Source organism: Aulonocara stuartgranti, assembly GCF_965226115.1.
Source record: "Aulonocara stuartgranti genome assembly, chromosome: 14".
In the NCBI taxonomy this organism is placed as follows: domain Eukaryota; kingdom Metazoa; phylum Chordata; class Actinopteri; order Cichliformes; family Cichlidae; genus Aulonocara; species Aulonocara stuartgranti.
Genome location: NC_138950.1, coordinates 8,427,260 through 8,454,633, shown reverse-complemented (window position 1 = coordinate 8,454,633; position 27,374 = coordinate 8,427,260). Strand labels below are relative to the sequence as shown.

At 39.5% G+C, this 27,374-nt stretch overlaps 2 protein-coding genes across 7 annotated transcripts in view; one reads left to right on the top strand and one right to left on the bottom strand.

The window, feature by feature from the left end:
* mtus2b (microtubule associated tumor suppressor candidate 2b) overlaps nucleotides 1-23,547 on the top strand; it is a 27,765-nt gene extending 4,218 nt beyond the window's left edge. For 2 of the 5 annotated variants that reach the window (XM_082502517.1, XM_082502518.1), the window contains exons 2-15: nucleotides 1,444-3,446; nucleotides 3,812-3,998; nucleotides 4,645-4,851; nucleotides 9,067-9,213; nucleotides 10,398-10,496; nucleotides 11,053-11,249; nucleotides 16,798-16,864; nucleotides 17,322-17,536; nucleotides 17,824-17,929; nucleotides 18,016-18,089; nucleotides 18,172-18,270; nucleotides 18,385-18,504; nucleotides 18,791-18,891; nucleotides 20,174-23,547. In XM_082502517.1, the coding sequence (XP_082358643.1) occupies nucleotides 1,647-3,446; nucleotides 3,812-3,998; nucleotides 4,645-4,851; nucleotides 9,067-9,213; nucleotides 10,398-10,496; nucleotides 11,053-11,249; nucleotides 16,798-16,864; nucleotides 17,322-17,536; nucleotides 17,824-17,929; nucleotides 18,016-18,089; nucleotides 18,172-18,270; nucleotides 18,385-18,504; nucleotides 18,791-18,891; nucleotides 20,174-20,381 (3,627 nt within the window). In that variant the 5' untranslated portion in view covers nucleotides 1,444-1,646 and the 3' untranslated portion in view covers nucleotides 20,382-23,547. The remainder of the gene's footprint in view (nucleotides 1-1,443; nucleotides 3,447-3,811; nucleotides 3,999-4,644; nucleotides 4,852-9,066; nucleotides 9,214-10,397; nucleotides 10,497-11,052; nucleotides 11,250-16,797; nucleotides 16,865-17,321; nucleotides 17,537-17,823; nucleotides 17,930-18,015; nucleotides 18,090-18,171; nucleotides 18,271-18,384; nucleotides 18,505-18,790; nucleotides 18,892-20,173) is intronic. The other 3 variants (XR_014270784.1, XR_014270785.1, XM_082502519.1) reach the window with 3 other exon arrangements.
* Nucleotides 21,217-27,374, bottom strand: stoml3a (stomatin (EPB72)-like 3a). Of its 2 annotated transcripts, none has more exons than XM_082502536.1 (7): nucleotides 27,293-27,374; nucleotides 25,207-25,310; nucleotides 24,982-25,054; nucleotides 24,772-24,854; nucleotides 24,453-24,656; nucleotides 24,036-24,170; nucleotides 21,217-23,936 (listed from the first exon to the last, which is right to left on the bottom strand). In XM_082502536.1, exons 1-7 carry the CDS (start codon nucleotides 27,366-27,368, stop codon nucleotides 23,742-23,744), a joined length of 870 nt encoding a protein of 289 aa, XP_082358662.1. In that variant the 5' UTR covers nucleotides 27,369-27,374; the 3' UTR covers nucleotides 21,217-23,741. The 2 variants fall into 2 exon arrangements, with proteins under 2 accessions (XP_082358662.1, XP_082358663.1); XM_082502537.1 differs by lacking the exon at nucleotides 27,293-27,374 and adding an exon at nucleotides 26,132-26,148 and having other exon boundaries at nucleotides 24,982-25,050.

The window sequence follows — 27,374 nt, the reverse complement described above, 5'->3', positions numbered from 1 at the left end:
GTGCAGAAGCAGACAGTTGGGTCATGAGAACTTGTAAAAGCCTCAGTAGTACTTGGCAGTTTAGAGGTGGCCCATCATAAACACTGTAAAAGTTGTGGAGGTTAAAAGTCCACAGTCACTCAGCTGATTGGACAAAAAAGAGGTTCTTGGATGTTTTTTGTTTTTGTTTTTTTTGTTGTTGCAAGCAATAGATGGTGCAGAAAAGGGATAACAGAAATAATGTGTATTTTTTAATGCAAGTATCTCAAAAGTATTCACAAAAGACAATCTCAGTAACTCAAGGCACATGGATAATCAGAAATATAAAATATAAGAAAACAATTCCATTATGAAGGTCAAATGTAACACCGTCACTGTCATGCTGGTTTGCATCTGACTGTCATAAAGACAGAACAATAATGATAGTGTCCATAAACAAGAGACAGTGTCATTGTATTTTCCCTCCAAAGGCAGAATTAGCTTTTTTTGTCAGTGTACTTAAGCTTGTCTGGTTGTTATTTTTCCCCCCGGATAGTTCACTGTGGCTGGAAGATAGTCATTCCTTTTTTCCCTTGTCCCTAATTGTATTTTAAACTTAGCAGTCTCTAGTTAGATCAGGGAATCATAATATCTTGTCTGCTGAATTCACTCACATTCCTAAAGCTAGAGAGAGACCGGTTGCCAGCTAATTCACTAATGTCATTTTTTTAAGAGTCAGATTTGTGAATACTGCTCTTCACAGGAGTGCTGCAAAAAATTCTGGGCCCTTGACAACATTTCAGTCAGAAACAAAATAAACAAGATGTTTGGCATGTTTAACATTTAGGAATAAATGCAGAAAAGATTCATGGTTTTCACCACTGTAGGTTTTTGCAATCCTGGGAGCCCAACAGGCCTGAGTTTATCCCACACTGGGCCTGAGGATTTTCTTACAAAAGCTGTAACTGTTAGAGCCAATCTATAGAGAAACATTTGTATGTACGAGTCAGAAATAAATCTGAACAGCTCACATTAAGAAGTGGAAGAATTATTTTTTCAAAGCTTGGGACAGAAATTTGCCACTACAGTAACCAATAAGTTATCATATGACCTCAGCTGTTTCATATACAGAAACACCCATTAAGGTTTTTTGAGCTACAAAGAAGTGTAAAAAAAGAAAAAAGAGGCCAGAAAAAAATTATACATTAATATTGTTTATGCTGGCTAAATCACTCGTTGCTGTGTTTGTAAGAGGTTAACTGTGATTTCTCCTGCTGGTCTAGCCTACATTGCCTTCGGTGCATCTACACATCTTTCACTGCCCCCACAAAAAAACTCACTTTATTTCATGGTTTTATGATGAAACAGACTGAAAGATTTAAATTATTATAAGATGGCACAGTTTTTTAAATATACCTGTTGAATATTGTTTTTAAGTCATCTTCAATATATTTTCTTTACTTGTGATCTGCTGTTTTTATGCAGGATAAGGACCTCAGATGTTATGAAGACCCATGCTCCAAATTAGACATGACATTCAACATTCATATTTCTGACATACTGAAAATAGGCTCCTGCTCTGCCAGTAGGACAGCTTGATGGGCAGACAGACTTTTTGATGCTTGACGATGATGATGATTTATTTTAAGTGCTCTTGAGGCTGCCACAAACTCAGAGCTGATTTCATAATGTGTGAGCGAGAAGAGCCCTTTGGTGTGGGGGAGTTAAGGAATAACAACCAGCAGGGTGGCATGCTGGCTGATGGCGACGCCAATGCCAATGACATTCGGACAGAAGATGGTGGGAGAACTGGGGATACTGGCTGTCTGTCAGGATTGATAACTGAAACAGCAGAGCAAGACAAAGTCATCATCTGGGGCACAGACTCTCAGTGTGATGACCCTGAGCTGGCTGAATTTGAGATGTTAGAGTGTCAGGAGTTGGAGGCTTATCTTGTTGAGGAGGAAGAGGACTTTGTTGGGCTTGCAGAGCGGAAGGAGCTTCAAGAACAGCCGTCATCATGCAGAAAATCCACAGCAGAAGAGGCGATAGATTATAAGGGCAGGGAAGAAAGGAAGTCAATTCTGAACGGTGCCAGTGAGCAAGAATCCAATGGCTCTCATGTCTCTGAGAGCAGAGAAGCTTCCAAGACTGACTTAAGCTCTGAAACTGATGTCTTTGTATCCTGTCTGTCCACCATTTCAAGCATGGCCACTGCCATGGACACTGTTGGCAAGAACCAGATGACAGACTCCTGGCATATTGCCTCTGGTCCTCATTCAACCATCTCAGAGGACCTAACTTCCCAGATTTGCACCACTATCTCTGAGAGAGGCAAGGCCTCTCAAATAGTTGATGATTCTTCTCTTTTTGCTAGAAAAAGCACAATAACCCAGAAAGATGTAGATATGAATTTGAATTCAGCAGTTCAGTCAGATGATGCTGTATCACAGGCACATGATGTCAGTGGCAAACCCGGGACAAATAATAACCATAGAAATAAAGCAAAGGGTAGTGTTTTGGAGGTAAATTGTACTGAGCACAAGGCTTTAACCTCTCCGACAAAATGTCAAAAAGAAAGCAACGCTAAAATAGATAAAAGCACACAAGCGGATGAAACCCCTGATGTGAACTACAGGGCTCTCAGAACAGGTACAAAGGGGACTCAGTCATGTGTTGAACCTAAAGCCATAAAGAAACAAGACTCATTTGATAACACACTGAAGAAACAAAGCTCTTTTGATAAGAGTCTGAAAAAGCAGCCTTCATTTGAGAATGCTTTAAAGAAGCAGCTCTCTTTTGATAACACCTTAAAAAAGCAGGGCTCCTTTGAGAACACCACCACTCCCAGCTCTTCAAGTCTGGAAAGGAGGAAGCCATGGGGAAGCCCCAGTCGACCAGCAACTCCTACATCCCCTAAAACTACCTCCTCTTCGTCACCTAAGAGACGACCTAGTGGTTCTCCAGCTAAGGTCCAGGGCATCAGGGCACCGAGCCTGGAGCACAGTGACTCCTCTCAAAGAGGAATAAGTCAAACTATCAAGCCACATGCTAAGACGAGTTTGAGCAGTGGAATCCCCAAACCTATCATGCCTCAACAGAAGGAGTCCGAACCCAGGAGATCTTCGCCCCCTCAGAAGCCCAAAAACGTGCGGCCAAAAATCATCACGTATGTTCGAAAGAATACTCAAGCAAAACCACCACTCACCGATGCACTAAATGAAGCCTCCACACACACATCAAGATTACCCTCTTACTCCAACCCACCAGCTCTCAAAGATCCAAAGGTTGCTTCTCAAACTAAATCCACACCAGTGCTCTGTTCCTCAAACCTGCTATTTGACAAATATCGACAGGAGATGCAGAAGACAGCATACTATCCTCCAGGTGTCGCTGTGACTGGAGTAAAACCTCCAAGCAGCAGTATCCCTCAAAGGAGTGGAAAGTCAGACAACTTCCAGGAGGCATCAGAGAAATATCTTCAAGAGGTGAGAAGCGGACTTTTGTTTTGATATGTTCACACAACTCAGCTTATGGTGTGGTACAAGTATTCCAATTTAGCATGATGGTGGCTCAACCTGAAAGCATTTTTAACCCTTTAATTGTTCATGCAGATTGGTCCGTTTCAGCTGCACTGCACATGCTGTGTTTTAGATTATTTTGGTCACGTACTGGCTCACATTGCACCACAAACAGTAACAGAGTGGTAATAGATTAGATGTATTATCACACAAAACCAAAGTGCCTAACTTAATAATACATGAATCAAACCTATCACATGATACCTTGCTGTCCATCAGTCTAGAATGTGAATGATGTTATAGTAACTGGTTTTGTTGGTGATGTCCTTCAGCAGCATGTTTCCCCTGAAGGAGGTAGTGTCTACCGCTCGCCAAGAACCCTGAGGCCTCAGCTTGGGCTAGGTGCAGTCACCAGGCAGCCCGCAGCCAAGCCAAGAGTTCAGCAGGCAGGTCAAAGGTCAGGTCCCTCACAATATCTGGCTGCCAAAGTGTCCACTCCAGGCCAACAAGATCTGGCAGGTGAGATTGTAACGTTTTGGCAAATTGACTCAAAAGTGAACTGAAATGTTAGTTGCATTTTTAGTATCAGAGACAGCTGCATTTTCAAAGGTTGTTTTGGGAATGTTTAAAAGTTTAACACAAGATGTATTTGTGTATGCTTACGTTAAAAAACCCTGTGTGGTTAGATGATTAGGTCAAATCTTGAGAAATCATTTCAACAGATTTCTCTCATCTCTCTCTACCTACTTCAGTATTCTCCACACTCTCCCATCCCGTAGATGTTGAGCTGTAGAGTTATTTATTCAACAAGCTTCTTGGGCTTGCTGAATGATTCACCTAATTTTTTTCCTGTCATGCTTATGGATGAGCCTTGGCTTTTGGCACCTCAACTCTTTGAAGTGCAAAGCATTTGAAGTTAGTGTAACTTGCACATGCTACCAGCTCGCACTGCATAATTTTGCCTTCTTACATTATAAATGATACTCTTGGCTGGTTGCACATATGCTGCTTTCTTATTTATGTGGAATTTAGTCATTGAATAATGTTTATATATCTATATATATGTAATCTTCCTCTTTTATTTATTCATTTTATTTCAGTATAAACTAAATCAGGTTTTTAAAGTTTTTTTTTCTTGTTTTTTTACTTGTTTTTCTACCTTTAGGAGAGCCCAGGAGGGCAGGTCCAGAAACCACCCCAAAAAGCCTCCTGCTCAAATCAGGCCAGTCTGGCCTTCGTCCTCCAGGCTTCTCTGCCCTTCCAGCTGCCCGTCTGGCTTCTCTAGGATTTGTCCGGAGCTCCAGTGTCTCATCTGTATCCAGCAACCAGTCTAATGAAAGCACCCACAGTGACCCAGGCCGAGGTTCTCAGTGTGAGTTATGTCCACTCAACTCATTTTTTTTATGAATTAGACTAATACTGTTTTTACTGCTACTCTGCCTAAATAAAAGGTTACCCCACACCAATGTTTTACTACATCTGCATCTCCTTATTAGTTCACCAGCAGGTGTGGCTGGTCTATCCTCAGTTACTATAGTAACAGCTGCTCATTTTGTTTCATTTTCAATCATTTGTCAGAATTCTGCATTTCTAAGCCGCTGCAGCACAGAGCCTCAGAGAAGAAAGGATTTCTTTAGGAAGAAAGTTACTCTCTCTCCCTCTGCTGCCTGTGCTCAGCCTGCATACTGCAGAATTCCCAATGCATATTTCAGTACCATCACTGAAATATTCCCCAGTCTTCATCTGCATAAAGGAATGACAGCAAAATTCACCTGGCAATGCAATTATCTCTGTGTGTGAACGAGATGTCAGCAAAGTGTCAGGAAAGAAAGTGTCGGTTAACAAGACATTGTTTTATTACCAAAAACGGTTTTGCTAAATATGAGCAGGCCATGTGTGTTGTCTGCTGATTCAGAGACGTGACACAAACTGACCATTGTTTGGAAAATGTTTAGATATATGGTTATGGTCTGGGTGTAAAACCAAAGCAAATAATGCAATAGCAGCCACTGAAAGTGATTCACTAAAAGTAGTGATAAGTAATGATTCTTATATTTTAAATACAATGATTTTATTTTCTTTGTAATAATGTAGGGCAGGGGTGTCCAACTCCAGGCCTCAAGGGCCGGTGTCCTGCAGGTTTTAGATGTGTCCTCAATCCAACACAGCTGATTTAAATTGTTAAATTGCCTCCTCAACGTGTCTTGAAGTTCTCCAGAGGCCTAGTAATGAACTAATCATTTGATTCAGGTGTGCTGACCCAGGGTGAGATCTAAAGCATGCAGTACACCGGCCCTTGAAGCCTGAAGTTGGGCACCCCTGATGTAGGGTCTTTACCTTACAATATAAACCGCCTCTGGAGAAGCTGGAACCAATAGCACCCAGTTTCATAAAGGCTACCCCAGAAACCTGAAACACTGAAAAGAAACACATAAACAAAGCAACAGCTACAGACTAGTCATGGTAAAAATAATAGTAACAGTAACAGAAAATATAAAGAATATCAGAGAAAGCGGCTCTTTAAGACAAGCTTGCAAACTTCTCTGGTAAATTTAATTTAAACTGATAGACATCAGAAGTAAATAAGATTTCGCACTCTGGTAAGGTCATTAATTTTTATTCATTTTTATCTATGTATGTAATTATGACAATGATGCTCATTGTCATAATTACAGGTTAATGTTGTCCTTTGCTTAAACATCACTACATTTATTCCAGTCTTTGACAGCTGAATCCTGGCTGTCCTTAGAAATAGCAATAGTACTCTTAATTAGTTGGTGTATACAGTACCACTGATTCTCAAGAAAACAACAACAGTTCTACTCAACATTAATATGAGGATGCCCAACTTGACTGCCAGTGGCTCTGTAATCTTTTTAGATATGTAAACTGAAGCAGATTTGTGTACATTTTAACAAATTCAGTATCTGCCAGATTGTAAAATACTTGGAAGCAGCTCAGATGGCATACACAACTGTCTGCTTGCACCGCAGTGTTTCCCTTTAGGCTGTTGGCTCAGACTGCACCACGCTATAACCATAAGCCCCAAATGCAGCTACAAGCAGGAACAAGCAGCTCCTTGTCATCATGATGCTCAGGTCTGGTGAAATAATTAATTCACTGGTGTAGTTCAATCAGAAGGAACGTATTACACAGTATGCTGACTGTAAAGTAACGCAGTCCTTTCTTCTCATTTTTCTGTCACCAGTTCTTCATCACTGCCACATGGCCCAGAGGCACATTTGTTCTGAATGTTATTAGCTTGTCTATTCTCGCTGCTTGCGAGTTAGTCACAAGCAGAGTCCTCATTGGTGCTGATCAGAGGATTCTTACTACAGGGGGTGGATTTGTATTGTACATGCACGCTAGAAACAAGCATTTAGCAGTGTGAGTCAGCCTTCGGCCGTCTCCTTTAGCCAATCCCTTTCTTGGCTTCATCTCCATTTCAGTAGGTCACCTTTGGGAAAAGGAAAAAAAAAAAAGAAAGGAAAAAAATCTGCTGACTCTCCCTGGTGTATTCATGCTGCTGCTTTGGAAAGCATCACTAGATGTGTTGCACAGAGCCTTGGCATTTTTACATCAAAAGTGATTTAATGTTCTCCTTTAATCTGTTTTTATGCTATACTGTCCTTTGTATCAATAAAATGTGCTTATATACATATATATATATATATATATATATATATATATATATATATATATATATATATATATATATATATATATATATATACACACACACACACACACACACACACACACACACACACACGTATGTATCACAACAGCTTAACGTTTTTTGAATGTCTGCAGCCTCCTTGGGTCACAATTTGACATTATTAGATCAGAGTGATGGTATTTTAATTCAAGGGCACAACGCTATCCTTTCCTCTTCAAAAGTGTTATATTACCAATAGTTAGAGTTTGTGTCAGCACTACCATTGACTGAGCTGCTGAATATTTTATGATTAGTAATTAGAGCTCTCTGGTTTGACTCTTCACTTATAACGACGAAGTAAATTCCATCATTTATGCACTGATGGAATTTTTTTGACTATTATAAAGTTAAAGGTTTATATCTGAGAAATGCATACAGTATACAGCATGCAAAAATATGTAAAAACTATCATAATTTCATTGTGATTATTTGGAGGATGTTTCAGCTGCACTGTTCCTCAGCCTTTCATTTCCATAAAAGCTAGAGGCATAACAGCAGCTCTTATGAATAATTACTATGTTTACAGCACCCTGTTTTTTGCGAATCTTGATGAGAGTGTGCAATTTACCAGAAAAAACAAAGCAAAGCAAAAAAGAACCAAAACTCCATTAGGAAAGAGTGTAATGATCTGAAACATGCATGAAATTGACAGTTAAAAGCTTTAATGCCATCATTCCACAGTTTTTCATTTTCAAATGGCGCTGAGAATTCCCTCAGTATTACTAAACCAAATCAAATCTTTTGTGTTAAGAAACAAGAACATCGTTTACTATAGGCCATGGCTGGCTCTATGCCTATTAGTTTGCATAGTCAGGTATTTCCCAAAATTGTACATGTGTCTGTACCGTAATCCACTGAGACATGGAGTGAAACAAAAAGCTGGCAGTCATAAATTAGCCACAAAGATATGTCATACCTGCAAAACATGAATAATTCAGTTTTTGTAGTCAACGTCAAAATATCTACGTTGGCCAAGGTGAAATATTTGATAGCTATCTTGGCCATTTCCTCAGAATCGAATGTTTTTCTTTCTTTTTCGTCATTAGATATGCAACATAATTCTTAGCACAACTAGAAGTTATTAAAATACAGGTAAAGACAACCTTTTAAATGCTATAACTTGTTTTGTCCATGCTGACTTGCTTGGTTTTATTACAATATAGTAGACATTATATTGGGTTGAGTTTTCTTTTTAAAACTGTGATATAACCCACTGAGTAATGCTCAAAGTTATAGGGAGAAAAATAGGTAAAAAAGTAGAAAAGGGGATAAACAGCTGGAAGCAATTATAAGACATGTGAGTGTGTCATTAATCTGTATTCTGATATTTCAGTTTTAACAGTCGCTGTGAAACTTGCTTGTTTGGTGTTTGTCTATTCTGCGTGTATTTGCTTTTCTTTGTTGCTTCAACTCAATAAAAATATCTTTGAGAAAAAAAAAGTAGAAAAGAATTTGTGTGGTAGCAGTGTTTAAAGTTTATTTTAGTAAGAGGGTTCAGAAAATGCTGGAAAAATATGGCGACCTGAAGAGCACCAAATTTCAAACAGCTTGAAATTTTCATAGAATGAAGGGAAATTTTTGCATGCATTACTTAAATATGAGGAAATTGTCTACAAAATCTACAAAATAAAATTCACTAATCCTGTGGCGGTCAGGTGAGACTCACTCACTGATATTCTTAGGAAATGGCCCATATATTAAGAGTCAGCGCTAGAGCGAGCACACTGACTGCCTTACATAGGCTTAATCACATTTGGGAGGTGAGAAAATTGCAGCTTTTAAATAAAAACATATTTCGTACATATATAAATAGCAACATTGTGTGATTTTTGCCACAGTCCCTGAGCATGTTTTTCTTTTCTGATGTAGATCCCAGCAGTGGCAGCGATGACACACCTCAACATAAAGCCACAGCACCAACCAGAGAAGCCTCCCCTGCTCAGAGCTGCCCTCACCCTCCTAATGCCCCCAGCCTCCAGCGGCGCAATCTGCCACCACGGCACTGCTCCCCACTAGGTACAGCACTCTTGCACAAAGCCAGAGGAACCAAACGATTGTGCTCAATTTGTGTATGTGTGTTTGATTTCATTCCTCAGTATAAGCCCCACCTATTCCCACACAGCTGCTTAGAGAAATGTCTGAGTTTTAAAAGTTATTGTGGAGTTTTAAGTAAAAGCAGGAAGACAGAACAGTTTGTATGTGACGATTTGAGCTACAGTCCTGTACATGGGCAAGAAGTTGAGTTAGAAACAATAAACACAGCTGTGCTTTTTGTACTCAAGCAATGATTTTTCTTTTGCAATGTTGCTAATTATGATTGTAGTTGAGAGCATAATGACTACGATTGAGTGTTTACTCATTCATTTGCTTTTATTGTCCATTGTTCAGCTCAGTTTGCTTATCAAGCTTCTGATTTAGGACTAAAATGAGTAGAAAATGATAAATAGTATTTAGGATTACTTATTCATGTGCTGTGTTTCCAAACTGTTGCCTAGCATTGCATCACAGCAGGGATACAGTATCATACAGTAGCCTATACTCCCCCTCTGCTCTTGTGGGCGTCTTTATTGTTAGCTAATGCACAGTGGTGCTCATGTTGGCGTCTTTGCAGTGAATGTGGAGCATCAGCGCCATCCTGTGGCGACAGTTTGTATTTCTGGGTGAACCACCAGTCGCCCCATCTTTCCACAACAGAAACTGTGTCAACAAGTGAAGCAGTAACTCCAGCTAGTGGTCACTGTCCTACAGTGATCGCTGAGTCTTTATTCCAGCCATTTTTTATGCTTTCAGTTATTCACTGATTTGATTAATTATAAGGAAAAAACAGAACAAAGTTGTTGTTTGTTTTTACTACCAGTTTCCATGCCTAGGCATTAAATCTGTTTTTCCCAGGAACTCTGTTGGAGGGATGAACAATATTCTACAAAAAAAAATCCCTTTATATTGAGGGTTTCATTTGATCAGTCTGCGCATGTGTATCATATTTTATTCAATATAAAAAAGTGGTGTTATTTTATAATGTTATTGTTTTGTGCCAAAGTTTTGTCTGTAGTAAAAAAACAGAAGTAGTGTAGCAGAAGTACAGGTTAACCAATATTTAGGCAAATACTTCCTATGAGATAAAACAAACAACAAAAATGTCTGTCTTATGTTTTAATTCTGTGTATTACAAAGAAAATAACACCTTTTTTGTTACACAGTGACTAGGAGAGATTTACAGAAGGATGCAGAGGCTGAGCTGTCACCAAAGTCCTCCCCTAAAAGACTTGCAGTGGTTTCTCCCAAGCCACAATCCCCTGGTGAGTCAGCCCTGTCACACCGCATACATTTAAACACAAACTATAGGCACATAAGGTGTGCTTAACGTACCATGATGTGCTTAACATACCATGATGTCTCTTTGGTTTTTTTCCTAACTGGTAAAAAGAAGGGGTTTTTGTTCAGGACCATCAGCTGCTACTGTATCTTTAAAATTTGCAGTGACTTTTTCATTCCGTGTCGCTCTTGCTCTCTCGCCGCACTTCATCCCAGACTTTACCCATAGCACCATGATGTTGCCATAGCAACAAAGCACGGTAGCTCTAATGCTAGGATGGCTCCTTCAGGAGCAGTACTGCTGGCTCAGATTACAGCAGCACAAATCAGCAACTTCTGCTTTTCTCAGAGACCAAACAGGCCAAACAGTGCAGGTGATAAGGGTTTTCATACTGCACATATAATCCACTTTTACATCAGCAGCATCCACATAAATTGACTTGTTTGTTTTGTTTGTCTATATATTTCTATTTCTATAATAAGTCTGAGGAAAAGTACATCAACATACTATATTCTTCTGCCTGTTTTGCGTATCTGCAGTTCGTGGTCGGACAACAGCAGTTCATGGAGCCATTCAGACCGAAAAGGCACAGGAGGTGGATCGCGCTCAGATCCAGCAGCTGCGGGAGCGATGTGAGCGGCAGGCCCTGCAGCTACAGACTCTGCAGGCTCAGTTAAAGAAAGCCTCGCTGTGCCTGGATGTTTTCAGCATCACTACCCAGCACTTCTGTCACAAGGTAAGATTTAGCAGAGTTCTGCAATCCCGGCAAGGTCGACCGCAGACTTTGAAAGCCGAGTAAGAGTGCAGTGTTCCAATTCTTTCACTCTTAATCCTAAAATAGGACTACGTGTGTATGACACATGTGATTGTGGGCGATAGTGGTTCAAGAGTTGGGAGTTCGCCTTGTAATCGGAAGGTTGCCGGTTCGAGCCCCGGCTTGGACAGTCTCGGTCGTTGTGTCCTTGGGCAAGACACTTCACCCGTTGCCTACTGGTGGTGGTCAGAGGGCCCGGTGGCAGCCTCGCCTCTGTCAGTGCGCCCCAGGGTGGCTGTGGCTACAATGTAGCTGCCATCACCAGTGTGTGAATGTGTGAGTGAATGGGTGGATGACTGGATATGTAAAGCGCTTTGGGGTCCTTAGGGACTAGTAAAGCGCTATATAAATACAGGCCATTTACCATTGTAATGCTGTGACTTTATTTCATTCTCGTTAAACCTCCTCCTGGGGTAAAAGAGAAAATATACAACGTCATCATTATCAAAAGGCAGCATAAATAAAAATATTTGTCAACAAATCACCCATGTCCAACTACATGTGTCCAAATGTCTGTATAAAATTTAGCAGTTTTACACTGTATAACAATATCCTTAATATTAAATATTACGCCATCCTAATAACATTTGGTCTCAACCTAAAATACACAGGCAGATATTTTTTGTCTTTGCAAATTAAAATTACTGCATTAATAATTGAAGCTAAACCAGTATTTGATGTATTTGAGGGATTTGATGTTTTCTTGCATAAAAATGTTGGAGTTTTAGTTGAGAGTTATGAAAAGAGAGCTTGCTTGTTGCTGCATGAGTCTGTAACGGTAACATATCTTGATATGTAGCAGCATTCAAACTATTCTTTTAAAATCACCCTGCAAGTTTGCTTTAATGCGACACAGAACAAGTTCCTCATTAAAGTTGCATCCTTTGCAATATGTTTGTAGATTCATTGTGTTACTGAATGGCAGTGTTTTGTAGGGTTACAGTCAAAAACTGCAATGCAAATGTTGCAGTGAGCTCCAGAATGCGATTACACACTGTGTTGGAGTCATTTGCACAAACCTGTAGCTTCTGTCTTTTGTTGTCAGGATTGCTTTGTTCACAAAGGGAGCCGCTTGCTTTAACCCTCTTGTGACATCTTTTGAATGACTCTAAAGGCAGCCTCTTTTGATAGTTGGTAGTGAAATGCTGAGGATTTCCAAAGGTGCTTTTTTCTAGTATAAAGAAAGAGAATGCTTTTGGGATGTGTTGTGAGTTTGTATACATGCAAGTATATTGACATGCATTTGATAGGGGGGTGTGGTGTATCTTGTTGTGTCTGTTCTTCTGGTGCTGCTGCTGGATGGGTGACTCGGTGGAATCGAAACACATTTGATATTTAATATTCTTTTTAATCACTCTTGCTTTTCCTGTATGCTGCTCAGATGAGACTGACAGAGTGTTTTCTGTTCTTTCAGTCTCTATTCAGCACTTGGTTTAACCTTTCCTAGTCCTCTGTTTGCATTTAATATATTTGTCAGCCCCACCCGCTGGTGGTGCTCTACAACCAAAGATTAATGAAATTAGAGCTGCCTGTATGGCCTGCCTCTGCTTTTGGTCAGACTGATTGCAAGACAGAATCCCCTCTAAATTTTAACAGTGGATCTTTCCAAGCATTTCCAAGCTATCTACACACATGGGTGCATACTCTGTTTTAGGATGCGTGACAACATGTGCTGATGTGGTTTAATTATGTTGTAATGAGTGCATTGAAGAGGTCACTAGATGGTTAATATTGGGTTAAGCTAGCTGATTTGAAGTGTTTTTGTTTTAATGAGGTATTTGTTCATATAGATATTTTTGCAGGACAGTTTTTATTCAAAGCAGTGTTTTGGTTTCTAATGAAGTGTGTTTGTTCTGTTATGCACATCAGTGTCTGTAGATATGATCTTCCAGCTGAGCATCAGAGCTTATCATTCTCTACTCACTGATCATCTCCCTCCCCATCTTCTTTTGCTAAATTTTTTTCTCATACATGCAAAAGACTGTGTGTGTGTGTGTGTGTGTGTGTGTGTGTGTGTGTGTGTGTGTGTGTGTGTGTGTGTGTGTGTGTTGTTCCCTTCCATCCGTGTGAATGTGATACGGGGCGTGTTGGTGGGGGTTTAAGAGGAAGGCAGGCAGAGCTGGGCTGGGGCCGGCAGTCTTTGTTCCAGCAGGGATAAATGATGGTCACGTACCAGGAAACGAGGTGAGGCTTTGGTCTTTCCATCTCTCCTCCCCTCTCTTTCCCTCCCCCTCTGTCTCCCTTACTGTTTCTTTCTGGAACTCGCATCTGTCACTGCTGCCTCCCGAGCTGGCTAAGGGATGCTGCTGCTATCTGCTAGCCTAGTATGGGCCACTGCTGCTGTAGGCTCCATTTCTTCCGTCTGTTCTGTCTCGACCAAACGGTAAAGTCAGTCAGTCTTCTGCAGGCAGCGAGCTTGTTTGAGCACCGAGGATTCCTCTATGTATATGTGGCTGTTCGCAAGTGTTTAGTGTTTGGGGGGGTCTATTTATATGATGATTATGTTCACTTGTTTGCTAGAGACAGAGCCTGATAGACAATGTAAAGCTGTGTATGATTATGCTGAGTCAAAGCAGGCTTGTCTTTCACACTGAGCATGCTTCTTTCATTTTATAACAGTTTGCAGGGACATACAATATAAAATGCCATTGCTACTGTGCTGTATGCTGATTTTTCTTTTTTTGGTGTTTTCATTGCATCCTTTTTATATCCCTACTGGTTAACTGGGTTTATTATATGTTATTATATATTATATATACATACATATATATTATAGTTTCCTGTGTGTTAACTATGCACTCTTCTGCTTGGGACAAAGTCTAAATAAAAAAACAGCTGCACACTGAAAGCTGTTTGTGGTACCACTAATTAGATCAACTAACTTAGTAATATTTTGTACTCTAGTGAAATTATTGTAATAATAAGTTGATTTATTAGATTAAAGTAATACAGACTGAAAAAATTAATTAATACAGACATTAATAATAAACAAAACTATAGACAATTTGTTTAGGCTTCTCTAATTTGAGAACTTGGTTCTTTTTTTCCTCTTCTATATGAGTGGAAACAGGATATTGTTCATATCTGAACTTTTTGAGGGGTTTTGATTCATTATGATGGTCACTTTCTATATTTGATGATTAATAAAGGAGTTTGTAAAAATAGCAAAACAGTGTAACTGATAAAGAAAACCATCGTGATGGGCATCCTAAAGATGGATTATATGAAGATCATATGGGGAAATTAGAATGCATGTCACATAACTCCCCAGAGATTTGAATTGGATGTCTTGTGGGCAGGACCGTGGATCGATGGGTAGGAGCAGAGGTGGAGCTAAAGCGTATGAAATGAAAAAGCTGCTGACCCTCCTGAGGTCACTGCAGAGACTTCTTGATGACTTCATGTTCCCAGTAAAACCTCTTAGAGGGTGACATCATGACTGCTGTGGCATACTGTTTACTGTTTCATACATTTTTCACCTGCCTCTCTCCTTTTCGTTGTATCTCCTATGTCCCCCCCCCCCCCCCCCAACCTCCTTTTTTTAAAGTCTTCTGCAGTCATTTCACATTCTGGAGAGAAAACACATGTATCACACATAGCCTGTGCAAGTGCTGTATGGTATAACTTGCTTAATTATTTAGCGTTAACCTCCTAAGACCCGAACTCTTCCACAGCATGCGTTTTTAATTTCTCTTTGATATTTGGGCATATTGGGGCCCGATGAATGTAAAAACAAAGAATTACCAGATTTATTTTTTTTTACCTGATTTTTGTTTGTAAGAAAAATGAGAGCCACAAATGAGGATATTCTTTTAAATTTTTTATAGAATAGTAGCTGTATAATGTCCTCGTAAGTGGATTTTAGGCCCTTGTAGAGCAAAATTGAGTATTTTGGTCTAAATAACCCAAAATGTGATGTCCACATATGTGGACGCCAGGTCCTAGGAGGTTAAAGCTTAATTAGAAGCAGAAATGTGAGAAAGAAAGGCCTGGTAAAAATAAATAAATAAATCAGCCTAATGTTAACTTTTCCTTCATACGAGCTGTTGTACCATTGCATATCAATTCATACATTAACTTCATTTTTTTGTTCTTTATCCCCCTAAGACCAAAGTTCTTTTTTGGGATGCATTTTTAATTTCTCCAAGCTATTGGTGAACAGTATAAGATTTTTCTTTTTCTTTTTTGGCTGCTCCCTTTCAGGGATCATCTGCCTCTAATCCTATCCCTAGCATCGTCTTCAGTCACACCAACCCTCTGTGTGTCCTCCTTGACTACATCCATGAATCTTCTCTGTGGTCTTTCTCTTTTCCTGCTACCTGGCAGCTCCATTGTCAACATGTTTTGTCCAGTATAGCCACCATCCCTCTTCTGCACATGTCCAAAGCATCTCAGCCTTACTTCTCTAACTTTGTCTTCAGTGGGACCTGATATAAACTAAGACTCTTCTTTAAACGGAAAGTTGTTACTTTGTTACATAGTTATTACTTTCTGATTTTATTTCTGAAAAAAACAAGAACAAAAGTATATCTTTATATAACGAAATGTGTTTATTTTAAACCATAACACTATACAAGAAACTGTGCTTAACAAAGTACAAAACGCTGTTGAGCAAAACAAAGTATAAGGTTCTAAAGTCTCCTGTCACTGGCTGAAGTTTCTCCTTCCTGATAAAAGAAGCTAGTTTCAGGAGAACTGTTTTCAATATGTAATATACTGACATTCTGGTTCTATGTATATAGAAAATAATAACCATATTTTTTTTTTATGATTGAAGATATATTTTAGAAAATGTTATCACAGTTCCTTATGTCTTTGCTCTACCCACGTATGAGCAACAGACACCCCACTTTAGACAGTGAAATTTCTCGTCTTTAGTCTGATGTGTCGTGGCATATTTTAAGCCAATGATAGTAAATAGAAGTAGTTGGTTATGGATTTGTTACAATGTAAAATGCATACTGTTTTTTATTTATTTGTATTTATTTATTTATTTTACAACTCTGAGACGTAGCAAAAATATGCACGTCATTATCTAAGATCCCTAAATGCTGTTTTCCACACGACACATCACATCGGTGAAGTCCTAATATCCAGTAGCACTGCACTGACGCGTCCTGTTATTCTGTGTTCTTGAGTGCAATATCTACATGAAACGGTTGAGTAAATTATCTTGCATCATTTGCTGAAAGAAAAACAAATCTTCCAAAAGGGCAAATTTTTAACACATCCACATTTGATTCACCCGAGCTTCACAGCATAACAAACTGTAGTGAAATTGGTGGGAGCCGGTTTAAAAACCCGACCTGTTAGCATTGTTTGTCATGCTCTCTTACAGCCACCATTAGCATCTATGACAAAGATCTTGCATTATTAGAATTACATGCTTGATTTTTGCTGCTGCACTGACAAGAAACACCTAAATCCATTTGCACTGTCTAGAGATGTATGTCGCTGTGTGTCTTTTCAGAGTGAGAGTGCCATTGTGAAGGAGAGGGAACTGTCCCTGGAGCTTGCCAGAATCCGTGATGAAGTGGGTAAGTGGAATACGGCGTTACAGTTATGGCACCACAGGGAGGAGAGAAGGCAGTGAGTCACTCATCGCTTGCAACCCATGATGTATTACCGAGTGTTTGACCACATGGCCCATGGGAATTCACTTTGCAGACAGCAGTCTAGATTTAGTCTTAGACTGAACGTTAAGGTGTGTGTCTGGTCAATAAAGTAAAAAAACAACAACAACAACAAAAAAACTCCTATGTTGACACAGTTCAAGTCACACTTTAGAACAGACTTGTAATACAATTAAAAATATATTAAGAATTTTATAGATTTACCCTTCTTACTTTTAAAACTACCCTTGTTACATATAACACCAGAAGAGTGAAAAAAATAAAGAAAAACCAAGACTGTGTGGAGTCGAAATGACTTGCCTGTCTTTTTAGGATGTTTTTTTCTTTTGTCTGTGTCTCTTCTATTCTGTCTCTATTCCAGCTGTCAGTGTTGCACACTGGGAGCAGTTGCAGCAGGAGAAGGAGGAACTGGAGCGTCGTTTTGAGTCTGAGCTGCAGGGATTGCGGGCTAAACAGCAGAAGGAGCTGGGAGCGCTGGAGGAGCGGCTGAAAGCACAGCACGTGGATGAGACGAATAGTCTGCAGGCCCTGCAGCGAGCTGAGCTGGAAGAGCTACACTTCAAACAGCAGGAGCAGGTCTGTGCTAGGCAGCCTGGATATGAACTGCCATGTTTATCTAAATCTCATATGAGAAGTGAGAGTGCAATTTAACTAAAAACACGAGTTTATCTAAAAGACAAAAGTAAATCGCAGCGGTTATTTTTATCTATGAATTTTTTAAAATTTATAAAATATTAACAGAAACATTTATTAAAGAGAAACAAAAATGGGAGAAAATAGTGTGTTGCATGGTGTTCATATATACGCATGTATGTGAACAGCGGGTAGCACTGATGAGTTATTTTTGTAATTGTTGCCTGCAGCTTGAGGAGATGAGTCAGAACCATGAGGCGTCCTTGATGGAGATGGAGACGGCTCACAATGATACACTGGCCACTCTGCAAGAGGAGCATGCCAGGACTGTGAAGAGTAAGCACCCCATTTAAAACCTGTTGCCACCCTGCGCTGAATCACTGCAGGTCAAGAAACATGACGGTGTGTGTTTCTCGTGTCAGATTTGAAGATGGCCCATGAACAACAGAGGAAGTCTTTGGAAGAAGAGTTTGAAAAGATCAGACTGTCACTGCAGGTTAACAGTTCTCCTTAAAAATTCATAATATGACCTAGTTAATAGTTTAAGTCACTAACAGTTTAATATCCATGGTCATCAGGATCAGGTGGACACACTGACATTTCAGAACCGTAGTCTCAGAGATCGAGCAAAACGATTTGAAGAAGCTCTCCGCAAAAGCACAGATGAGCAGATCGTGGTAAGAGCTTCACGATACACTGCTTACTGCTGATGTGACAGTAGCAACATTAACAGCATAAAACTTGTTGATTGGTTTTACAGCTTAGTGGTGTTTTTTAATGCTTTTTAAAAGGATGCTTTGGCTCCCTATAAACACATTGAGGAGGACCTGAAGAGCCTCAAAGAAGTTCTGGAGATGAAAAATCAACAAATCCATCAGCAGGAGCTGAAGATTTCAGAACTGGAGAAAATAGTAGGTTTCAAGTTTTTACCAGAGAACATCTGGAGTATGTTGCAAAATATCCAGTGCATTAAAACTTATTTTAAGTTGGTATGATTCATGGCAGCTTGCTGAGATTTATGAATGATTTCATTAGTTGTCAAGTGTATCGTTACTGCAGCCTTCCCATTTACCTCCCATCTACTTTCATTAGCGCTAATGTTTCCTTTGTAAACCCAAATCATTTAGCCTGCACCACTGTTTCACTCGTTCCACAAGTATTTTAGTGTGGTGTACTGTGTTACCTGTGTTTTTTGAGCAGGCTGCAAAGAATGTGTTCCTGGAGGAGAAACTACAAGTGTTACAACAGCAGAATGAGGACCTGAAGGAACAAATAGACAAGAATCTCGCTGTGTCCAGGTCAGAGAAAATCCATACATGTGCTGATTAAAGTTCCAACCACGAGATGTAACTGTGCTTGGTGCTTTCTTGTCTTAGAAGTGTTGCAGTTTTCTGGATACGTCATCTATGTTATACAGAATATTTTTGTTTATAGAGGTCAGTTAATCCATCCATCCATCCATTCTCATCCGCTTATCCTTTTCAAGGTCGCAGGGGGACTGTAGCCTATCCCAGCGGTGTTAGGGCGAGAGGCAGGGTACACCTTGGACAGGTCGTCAGTCTGTCGCAGGGCTAACACATAGACACAGACAAGCATTCACACCTATGGGCAATTTAGTTTCCAATTAACCTATCCCCACTAACTGCATGTCTTCTGACTGTAGGAGGAAGCACCCAGAGAGAACCCACGCGAACACGGAGAAAACATGCAAACTCTACACATAATTAATGTTTAGAAACATTTACAATAATGAAACCCATAATTCTGAATGCAGAAATTCAATACTTTATAGAACCACCACTGGTAACTTGGAATAATTGTTTTGTGCATAATATTATCAGTCTCTTGCATCATTTAGATAATCACAGCACACAGTGTTAACACTGGGTGATCCTATCTTAAGAGAGCATAAACGAATGCTGGTGAAGCTCAGTAAACTGATGCAACAGAAAAGGGATAATTCACCTAAATGATGTGATTTAGATGGGCCATTCCTTGACTGGATTCTGTGTTAACACTGAATCAAGCAGTGGCCCAACACTGGAACACCTTGACTCTTTTCTTTTTCAGCCATTCTGTTGCAGATTTGCTGCTGTGCTTGGGATCATTGTCCTGTTGCCTGACTCAATTTTGATAAAGCTTGTTTGGCTGTCAGACAGATGGTATAAGAGGAGCTCACGGTCAACTCAATGATAGCAAGGTGCCTGGGTCATGTGGTTAGAAAAATAAACAGATATCGTCGCTCCACCACCGTCTTTGACACTTGATAGGAGGCATTGATGCTATGCTGTTATCCTGTGTTTGGTTTTCATCAAACATGGTGCTGTGCATTATGACCAGAGGACATTGTTCCAGAAGTACTTTTGAAAAGTTTGTTCAGATGGATTTTTGCAAAGTTGAACTGTGCTGCCATACATTTTTTTTAGAGAAAAGGTTTTCTCCTGACAGTTGTTCCAAACAAGCCATACTTGTTCAGTCTTTTTCTCCTTGTGTTGTGATGAACTTTAACAGTTAACGTGCAAAAATCAGTAAGAAAAAAAAAAGTGACCACACAACGTGACCTTTTCCTTGTCACTTTAGGCAACTCTCTGAAGAGAATGCTAATCTGCAAGTGAACGTGGAGAAGGAGAGCAATGAGAAGAAGCGCCTTAGTCGCACCAATGAGGAGCTGCTGTGGCGCCTACAGACCGGAGAGCTGAGTCCTCACATGTCCCCCAGCTCCTCCCCTATCCATCGGCCACCCTCTGGACCAGGCTCTCCTGCCCGTCCACACTCGTATCACCAGTGATGCTCTTCTGGAAGTTCTCGTCACCAAAAGCTTTTAGCTGGAATCAGAAGGCCTCATTTGTTTTAAACCTCTTGGGTGAATGTTTCTCTCAATCAGAAGAGGGATGGATGTTACACTATATAAACACAAATAGGTCTGTTTGTTGGGAAAATCCACTTGCCTATGTGATTTAAAGTTTGAACCCCACTGACCTAACCAATTGTACTGTTAATCACACCTGTTACTAAAAGAAGGAATTCTCTGCCCTCAGATTTTCCTACTCCACACGAACGCAACACACAGCAGATGCACTGAAAAACTCCCACAGATTGTAGATTGATTGGAGAGCAGAATGAAAATCACGGTGCCTCATTTCCATGTTTTCGCCTACATCTCCATCTTCTCATCCAGCGCTCAGGATGATGGATGTACAAGACATAATGATAATCAAAAGTGCAACAACAAACACAAAAAGCGCCTTTTGCCATCCATTCTCTCCCACCAGCAGCATCCACCAGGACAAGGAAAATTCTTTTTGTGAGTAAAATCACAAAACTACCTACAGTATTACTCTCAATGTTCAGATTCTTCTCTGGGGCTTATTATCCTTTTCATCCTGAAATATTGTAGGAGTTTATGAGTGAATATCAAGCCGTTTAACCTCAATCATCCATGCTACTTTAACTTGCATATTAGCATTGACCTGAAATGTGTGGCTACAACAACAACCCAACTTGTATCTTCTGAACTGCCAACACAGTCAACAGTTTTCCTGACCATACTTTGTAAAATCTGTACATGTATTGCTCTCTTTAAAGCATGATCTGTCTTCCAGTTATAATTAACTATATTGTAGGATTGCCTACAGTGTGATGAAGTGGCACGGAAGGGCAGTGGAGCATCGCGATTTAAAAGGAATTTCTTATTAACTTGAACAGGATTCATTAAAGGTAAAACATTGCGTTATACATTTCACACTAGGTGAGTTGATGCCCTTCACACCCTTCAGATGAATTAATATAATTGACTGCTCAAAAGGTTAACACTTGATCATCGCAGTATGAAGCAAAGTCAGTTAAACTTCAGGAATAGTAGTCTGTCCGGTTAGGAAGCAAAAAAATTATTACTAATCAATTTAATCTGCCTTTGTGCAAATGAAACAACAAGAAAATCTCCAAGAAGGTAAAGGTTTAACACGTGTTCACATACATCTTTGCTTATTCCTGATCCTTTCAGAATGATTTTTTTACTCCAAGAGTGTGGAGAAGACCCCAGGGGTGATGGGCTGTTGTATGAGCAGACCTGGACAGGCCGTAGATCTGCTCCTTTGTGCCTTTGTGCAGATTACTAGCAAAGCCCTAGAAAATGACCTCCAGTATGCCATTGGTAACGTTGCTGCCTGTAACATCATCCAGCATGACTGGGTTGACAGTAGGTCAGTGATGGTCTGGGGAGGCAGAATTGCACAGGTCCTGCAAAAAGACATATCGAGACTGTCTTGTGACAGTATGTTCAAAAACATGTACATGAGTAAACTGCCGGAGGTCATTTTGAGGGGTTCTGGCTCCACCTGTTCTTCCTTGCACTGAGGAGCAGATACTGGTTTTGCAGCTAGGTTGATGCCCGTGCTTTAGCCCCTGTTCTCTCTTAATATGACCCCTCTTTTCCCATCTTCTGGTGCCATCCTGGAGGAGCTGGGCTACTTGTGCAGGTACAGTCTCATGCTACCAGTAGTGACAGTGACACAAGCAAAGAGCAAAACTGCAGAAAAATAAGAAAGGATAAGAGAAGACAGCAGTGTATGGTCACCACATGCAGCATCATTCAGTGTTTGGTGGATCTTCTTGATGCTTCTCCAGTGCTGGTGGTTTTGCTTCCTTACTGGACAGTCTAATTCCTGACGTCTAGCTCAGTTTGTGTTATGCTGTGATGATCAAGTGTTCACTTTTTTTTGTTGTTGAGCAGTTTATAAACATGTCCTACAAAGTGAACATGCAGACTACATAGAAACCACCAAAGAGGAAATCATTGAATACAGCAGTTCATTAAGTACTGTAGCTGTCATATGGTTGGACTTAATTGCTGCCGAATCAGCCATAAATGGTGCAGACGTTGCAAAACATTTATCTGTTTTGTTGCATTTTAAGATTATACTGTCAGGGCTCTGGCAGCTAGCTGAAACTATTGCTGTTTTCTCTGTTGATGTTTATTATTATTTTGATTGTTTGTGTGTGTTTTCACCACAGAAATCTTTATAGAGAAAGAATTAACCGCAATTGACAAAAAACCCCAAACTGATTACATTTCCATCAAAATAAGCACGAGAGTCTGATTGCAATGTTACCTCATTTCTCATTGTAGAGAATAATCTCAGGTCTTGAGGAGAATTAAGAGTCATCAAAAGGAAGCAACTGCCTTTTTTTGTATTGTATTTTTTTTCATGTTTACATATAACCACCTGTCTCAAATGTCTGTTTTGCCAGATAACATTTCTAGAAATTTTATTTGGATGTAAGCGTTCTGTAAAAAACTATTTTAAAGAGCCTAACACAGTCAGGAAACGCATAATAATTAAGTGAAATGGGATTTTATGACATTAATACATTGTAATAAAGCAGGCTTTCTTTTATCCATTCCCTCAGACATAAAGTATGGAAATCTGCTGAAATAGGGATTTGGTTCTAGGTGAGTTACATTTATTGTTAATACAAGTTGATTATGTTTAGCTTCATCGCTGGTGGGTGTTTTGAAAGAAAGTGGAAATGATGGCTCTCTCCATCAGGTACTCTGATTGCACTGAATGCCTGTGTCCTGTGGACATGACCTTGTACTCATTTACCGAATGTTTGTCCGACACTAGAATAAGAGGTTTTGTTTACAGTTTATGTCCAATGTCAGAAAAGGTTGCTGCATCGCCTTGCTTCTGTTGTTTACATGATTTTTGTTCCTATTCAGTATTTCAGAAACTCATGCGCTGGATACGGTTGTCTGAAAGCATGCCTTTATAAGGTTTACGTGCATTGTTTTGACCTTACACTTCCTGCACATTTATTTATTGTCATCCCTCAAAACTGTAACTGTAGCTTAGCTGGTTAACATATTGTGGTGAATGATGAGAAGTATTGTCTATACTGTATATGTTGCACTTTGTATTTAAGTATTAAATCACAGCAAGTATACACAAGAAGGGAGAGCCTCTTTTTAAGGTTAATAAGTAATAATGCAGAGCAGATTGCAGCAATAACCACATTAGGCCTGCATTTAAAAAAAGCTCTCACTGGAGCTTTCTAAATGTAAACATGGTAATATTGCAAAAAAACAAAACAAATCTGCGACAATCTGACTTGATTTGAATTATATGCAACTTGGTTGACATGAGATTCATGCCTTCCAATGCATGAAATGTTGTATTATATCTATTGGCAGAGGGAAGATGATGGTGGAGTTCTTCTCTGCTGCGATGGTGTTGAGAGTCTGAAGGTATCTTAGCTGGAGAGCTGAGGGTGAGTCAGCCATTACCAGAGAGGCTTCTTTCAGAGCCCTGGAAGCATTCATCTCCCCCTCTGCAGCAATGATCTGAAATATAGGCAGACGATCAGTATCTTCTGATGTTTCATTTCTGGGCCTGAATACATGAAAAGGAAATTGAATTCAGTCTTCCATTCCTCTCATTACCTTGGCCCTGGCCTCCCGGCTGGCTTCAGCCTCTGCTGCCATGGCTCGCTGCAGTTGATGAGGCAACTTCACATCTTTGATCTCTACACGCTCCACTTTGATACCCCATGGATGAGTGGCTTCATCCAGGGCTTCCTGCAGGGTAACATCCAATATCAAACACTCTAGTCACAGTTATAGTTTAATAAACAACAAATCAAATACTTTATACTCTACAGTGAGAAAACCAGTGGCTTCTACTTGTTCTAGCATTCTCCTTGTGGCCAAAAAAAAAAGTGTTCTTTGAATGGCGGGTGGGAATGAAGGAGCTCTAAAAGTATCTGTAATAAGGCTTTTCTTACCTTTTTTAAAGGGTATGCTTATATATAAATGTAAATGAAAATTTTTGTAATAGGTGTAACAGCACTTTATCCTCACTTGCATACTGAGTGAAATGCCCTCTCTGTCAGATAGAAGTTCTGCAAGGTTTTTGGTACCAAGGACATTCCTCAGAGTGGTTTGAGCAAGCAGTCGAGTAGATGAGTGCGCATTGGTCACATTAGCCACCGCTGAAATGGGGCAGTATACACGGAAGTAAACCACACCATCCACAGACACTGTCACAGAGTCTTTCGTTAGGATCTGCAAATGTTTACAAAAATTGCAGTTTATTTACTGACAGAAACTACAAATGGCTTGTGATGCATGAGATAACAGAGACAGAGTGCTTTCATAATAAAACAAAGCAAGAATATACCTCTTGAGGAGGGATATCAAAGGACACAGTTCTCAGATCTACTTTCACAAAGTTATCGGTGCAGGGTAATATTAGGAAAAGTCCTGGAAAAAGATAAAAGGCAGTTCAGATGATAATGTGGAGTCAACTTCCAAAGCCAACCGTTTTATTTTTCCTTTTGGTTTCTGGGATGGCTTAACCAAAGTGTTTGTTGTATATTTAACCACAAACCTGGCCCTTTAGCTTTTCTGTCTGTGATCCGGCCGAGTCTAAAGATGACAGCTCGCTCATACTCCTTCACTATCTGAATGTTGGAGACAACCAATCGCACAACAGTAAATAAGAAATACAGAAATATAAATGGAGTATTTTTTTCATGGTATGTATACACATCTATGTGAAGAAATAGTGATTAAATCCTAATAAGCAGTGCTCCGCAATGAGAATATACTGTACCTTGACACACATAAATATTGTGAGTGGAAAGGTTACTATTACAAAGATGATGGATATGAAAACCAACAGCCAACCACAGCATCCCAGTTTCCCTGAGTTTTTATCTGCAAAAAGAGCAGAAGCACTTTACAAGTTTTTAAAGTGCAGGGTATGTACAATATCTTGCTTTTTTTTTTTCATAGCTTCATTTCACATTTAAATTCAAACCATAAGTTCTTGGTGTTACTTTGATGACATAATTATCCAGTAATATGCTCCACTGGGACGCCACCTTTTATTAAAGGTGACATAGAACATTAGTGCCGAGAGATGTAATGGATCTACACTGCTCCTATTTCACTAATGATGTAAATAATTTCTAAGGGAAGGCACGTAGCTTAAAATCCACATAAGTCACAAAGTGTTGTGCAAACTCACTGAGATATTCAAATATCATCATTAAAACACTGAGATGTCACTCTCTGTGTCATATACAGGGTGGGAGAGAAAAAAAAGTCTTTTCAGGAAGACTTTCAGGTGAATCTTTTAAACAAGACACAAAGCTAATACATAACTACGGATAATTTAATTTATTTACTTCTAATATTAAAAATACGCCAGCCAATTATGATAAATGGTGACGACTAATGCTTTTCTAATGAAAGGCCATGTTATTGAAATGCAATAAGTGATGTTAAAATAGAATGTGATTAAGATGTATATTAAATTAATATGCCAAATGATTATGTAGGTTAAGGATATTTGGGTAAATATATGGTAATTATTAATTCACTGCTTTCCTCCTTTTCACAGTTTTTGGAGCTATGATTAATGTGTTAAAATATTACTATAAAAATAGCCCAGTACAAATTATAGGCAAAAAATAAAATATTTAAATATCTATGCTGTGCACTGAAGAGCCGGTATTCTTATCAAACGTACTTACAAAAGTCTTGAGCCACCCATCATTTCTTTATATTTTGTCCTGAGAAACATTTCACCAGGCATGTGAAGGCATGTCTAAGGTTTTCTTTGGACATTGGCTGCTTTTCCTCTCATTTTCTGTCCAGTCCTCATTTTTTTTTCTTTTTTGTCATGCTACATAATGCTAATGTATGAATTATTCAAGCATAAAAAGGACCCTAACTCAAGGGATGGACCAGTGTTGTACCTACACATGAAACACAACTTAAACCAAACACTTGGCATATTTCTGCGTAGTGTGTCCTTAAAAGTGAACAAGTACAAAAGAAGAAGTGGAAAATCAGTGGCAACAGATCATATGGAGAAATGAATCCAAATTGGAAAATTGTGATTTGAATTCAGTGTCTACAGCCATCTGTTAAACATGGTGGAGACTTTGCAATAGTTTGGGTCTGCATTTCATCTAGTGGTGTTGGAGATCTTGTCAAAACTGATGAATGCATGTGAAAAGTACTATCAGATTTTGATCTAAGCACAGTGTAAATGCACTAAACGTGTTTACAGTATGTTTGGCTTAAATAGAAAAATGCACAATTCAACCCTACTGGTGATGTATTGGCCTCCCCAAAGCCTGGACCTCAATATCACTGAAGCAGTGTAGGAATGGAACAAAAGACAGCCAGCATCCAAAGAAGGGCTTTGAATGTCCTTTACGAAGCCAGGATTCCTGAGGACTACTTAAGGAATGCTGAAGAATAATATATTTAGGGGTGGATGTTGCTCAGGATGTAGAGCGGGGACATCTGTTAATCAGAACGTTGGTGGAGCAATCCTAGCTGCTCCAGGGATGGCTCCCCCGGCACAATACTGAACCCCGAATTGCTCCCAATGTTAAATAGAAATAAATCCCTTAGATGTAGAGAAAAGTGCTTTTGCCTTACAGTATATACTATACTCCCACTGTACTTTCACACATTTTTATATCTTTTACTGTACACATTTCCCTAGCAAATTAGAAAGAAATGAAGTGAGGCACAAGACTTTTACACAGCACAGCTGTCCTATGCAACTCCTACAATTCTGGACTCTTTAACATAAGGTTTCTTGGAAGAAAAATCAGCCCTTATTTTATATCCCTTATTCTAAAAATAAACATTCAGAATGGGTTATAAAAAGTATTTACCTTCAATAATGCCATCATTTTTCTGCAGTTTATCCTGTGTGACCATCTCTGCTGTGCTGGATGTTGTAGAAATCATTGGTTG

What these genes read in the sequence shown, in the direction of transcription:
- stoml3a (XM_082502536.1), bottom strand. Translation starts at nt 27,368, where the DNA reads ATGATTTCTACAACATCCAGCACAGCAGAGATGGTCACACAGGATAAA. An exon ending in GCATTTCACTCAGTATGCAA is followed by an intron (nt 24,171 to 24,452) that starts GTGAGGATAAAG and finishes GTTACCCTGCAG; the next exon opens with GAAGCCCTGGATGAAGCCAC. An exon ending in GCCGGGAGGCCAGGGCCAAG is followed by an intron (nt 23,937 to 24,035) that starts GTAATGAGAGGA and finishes CCTATATTTCAG; the next exon opens with ATCATTGCTGCAGAGGGGGA.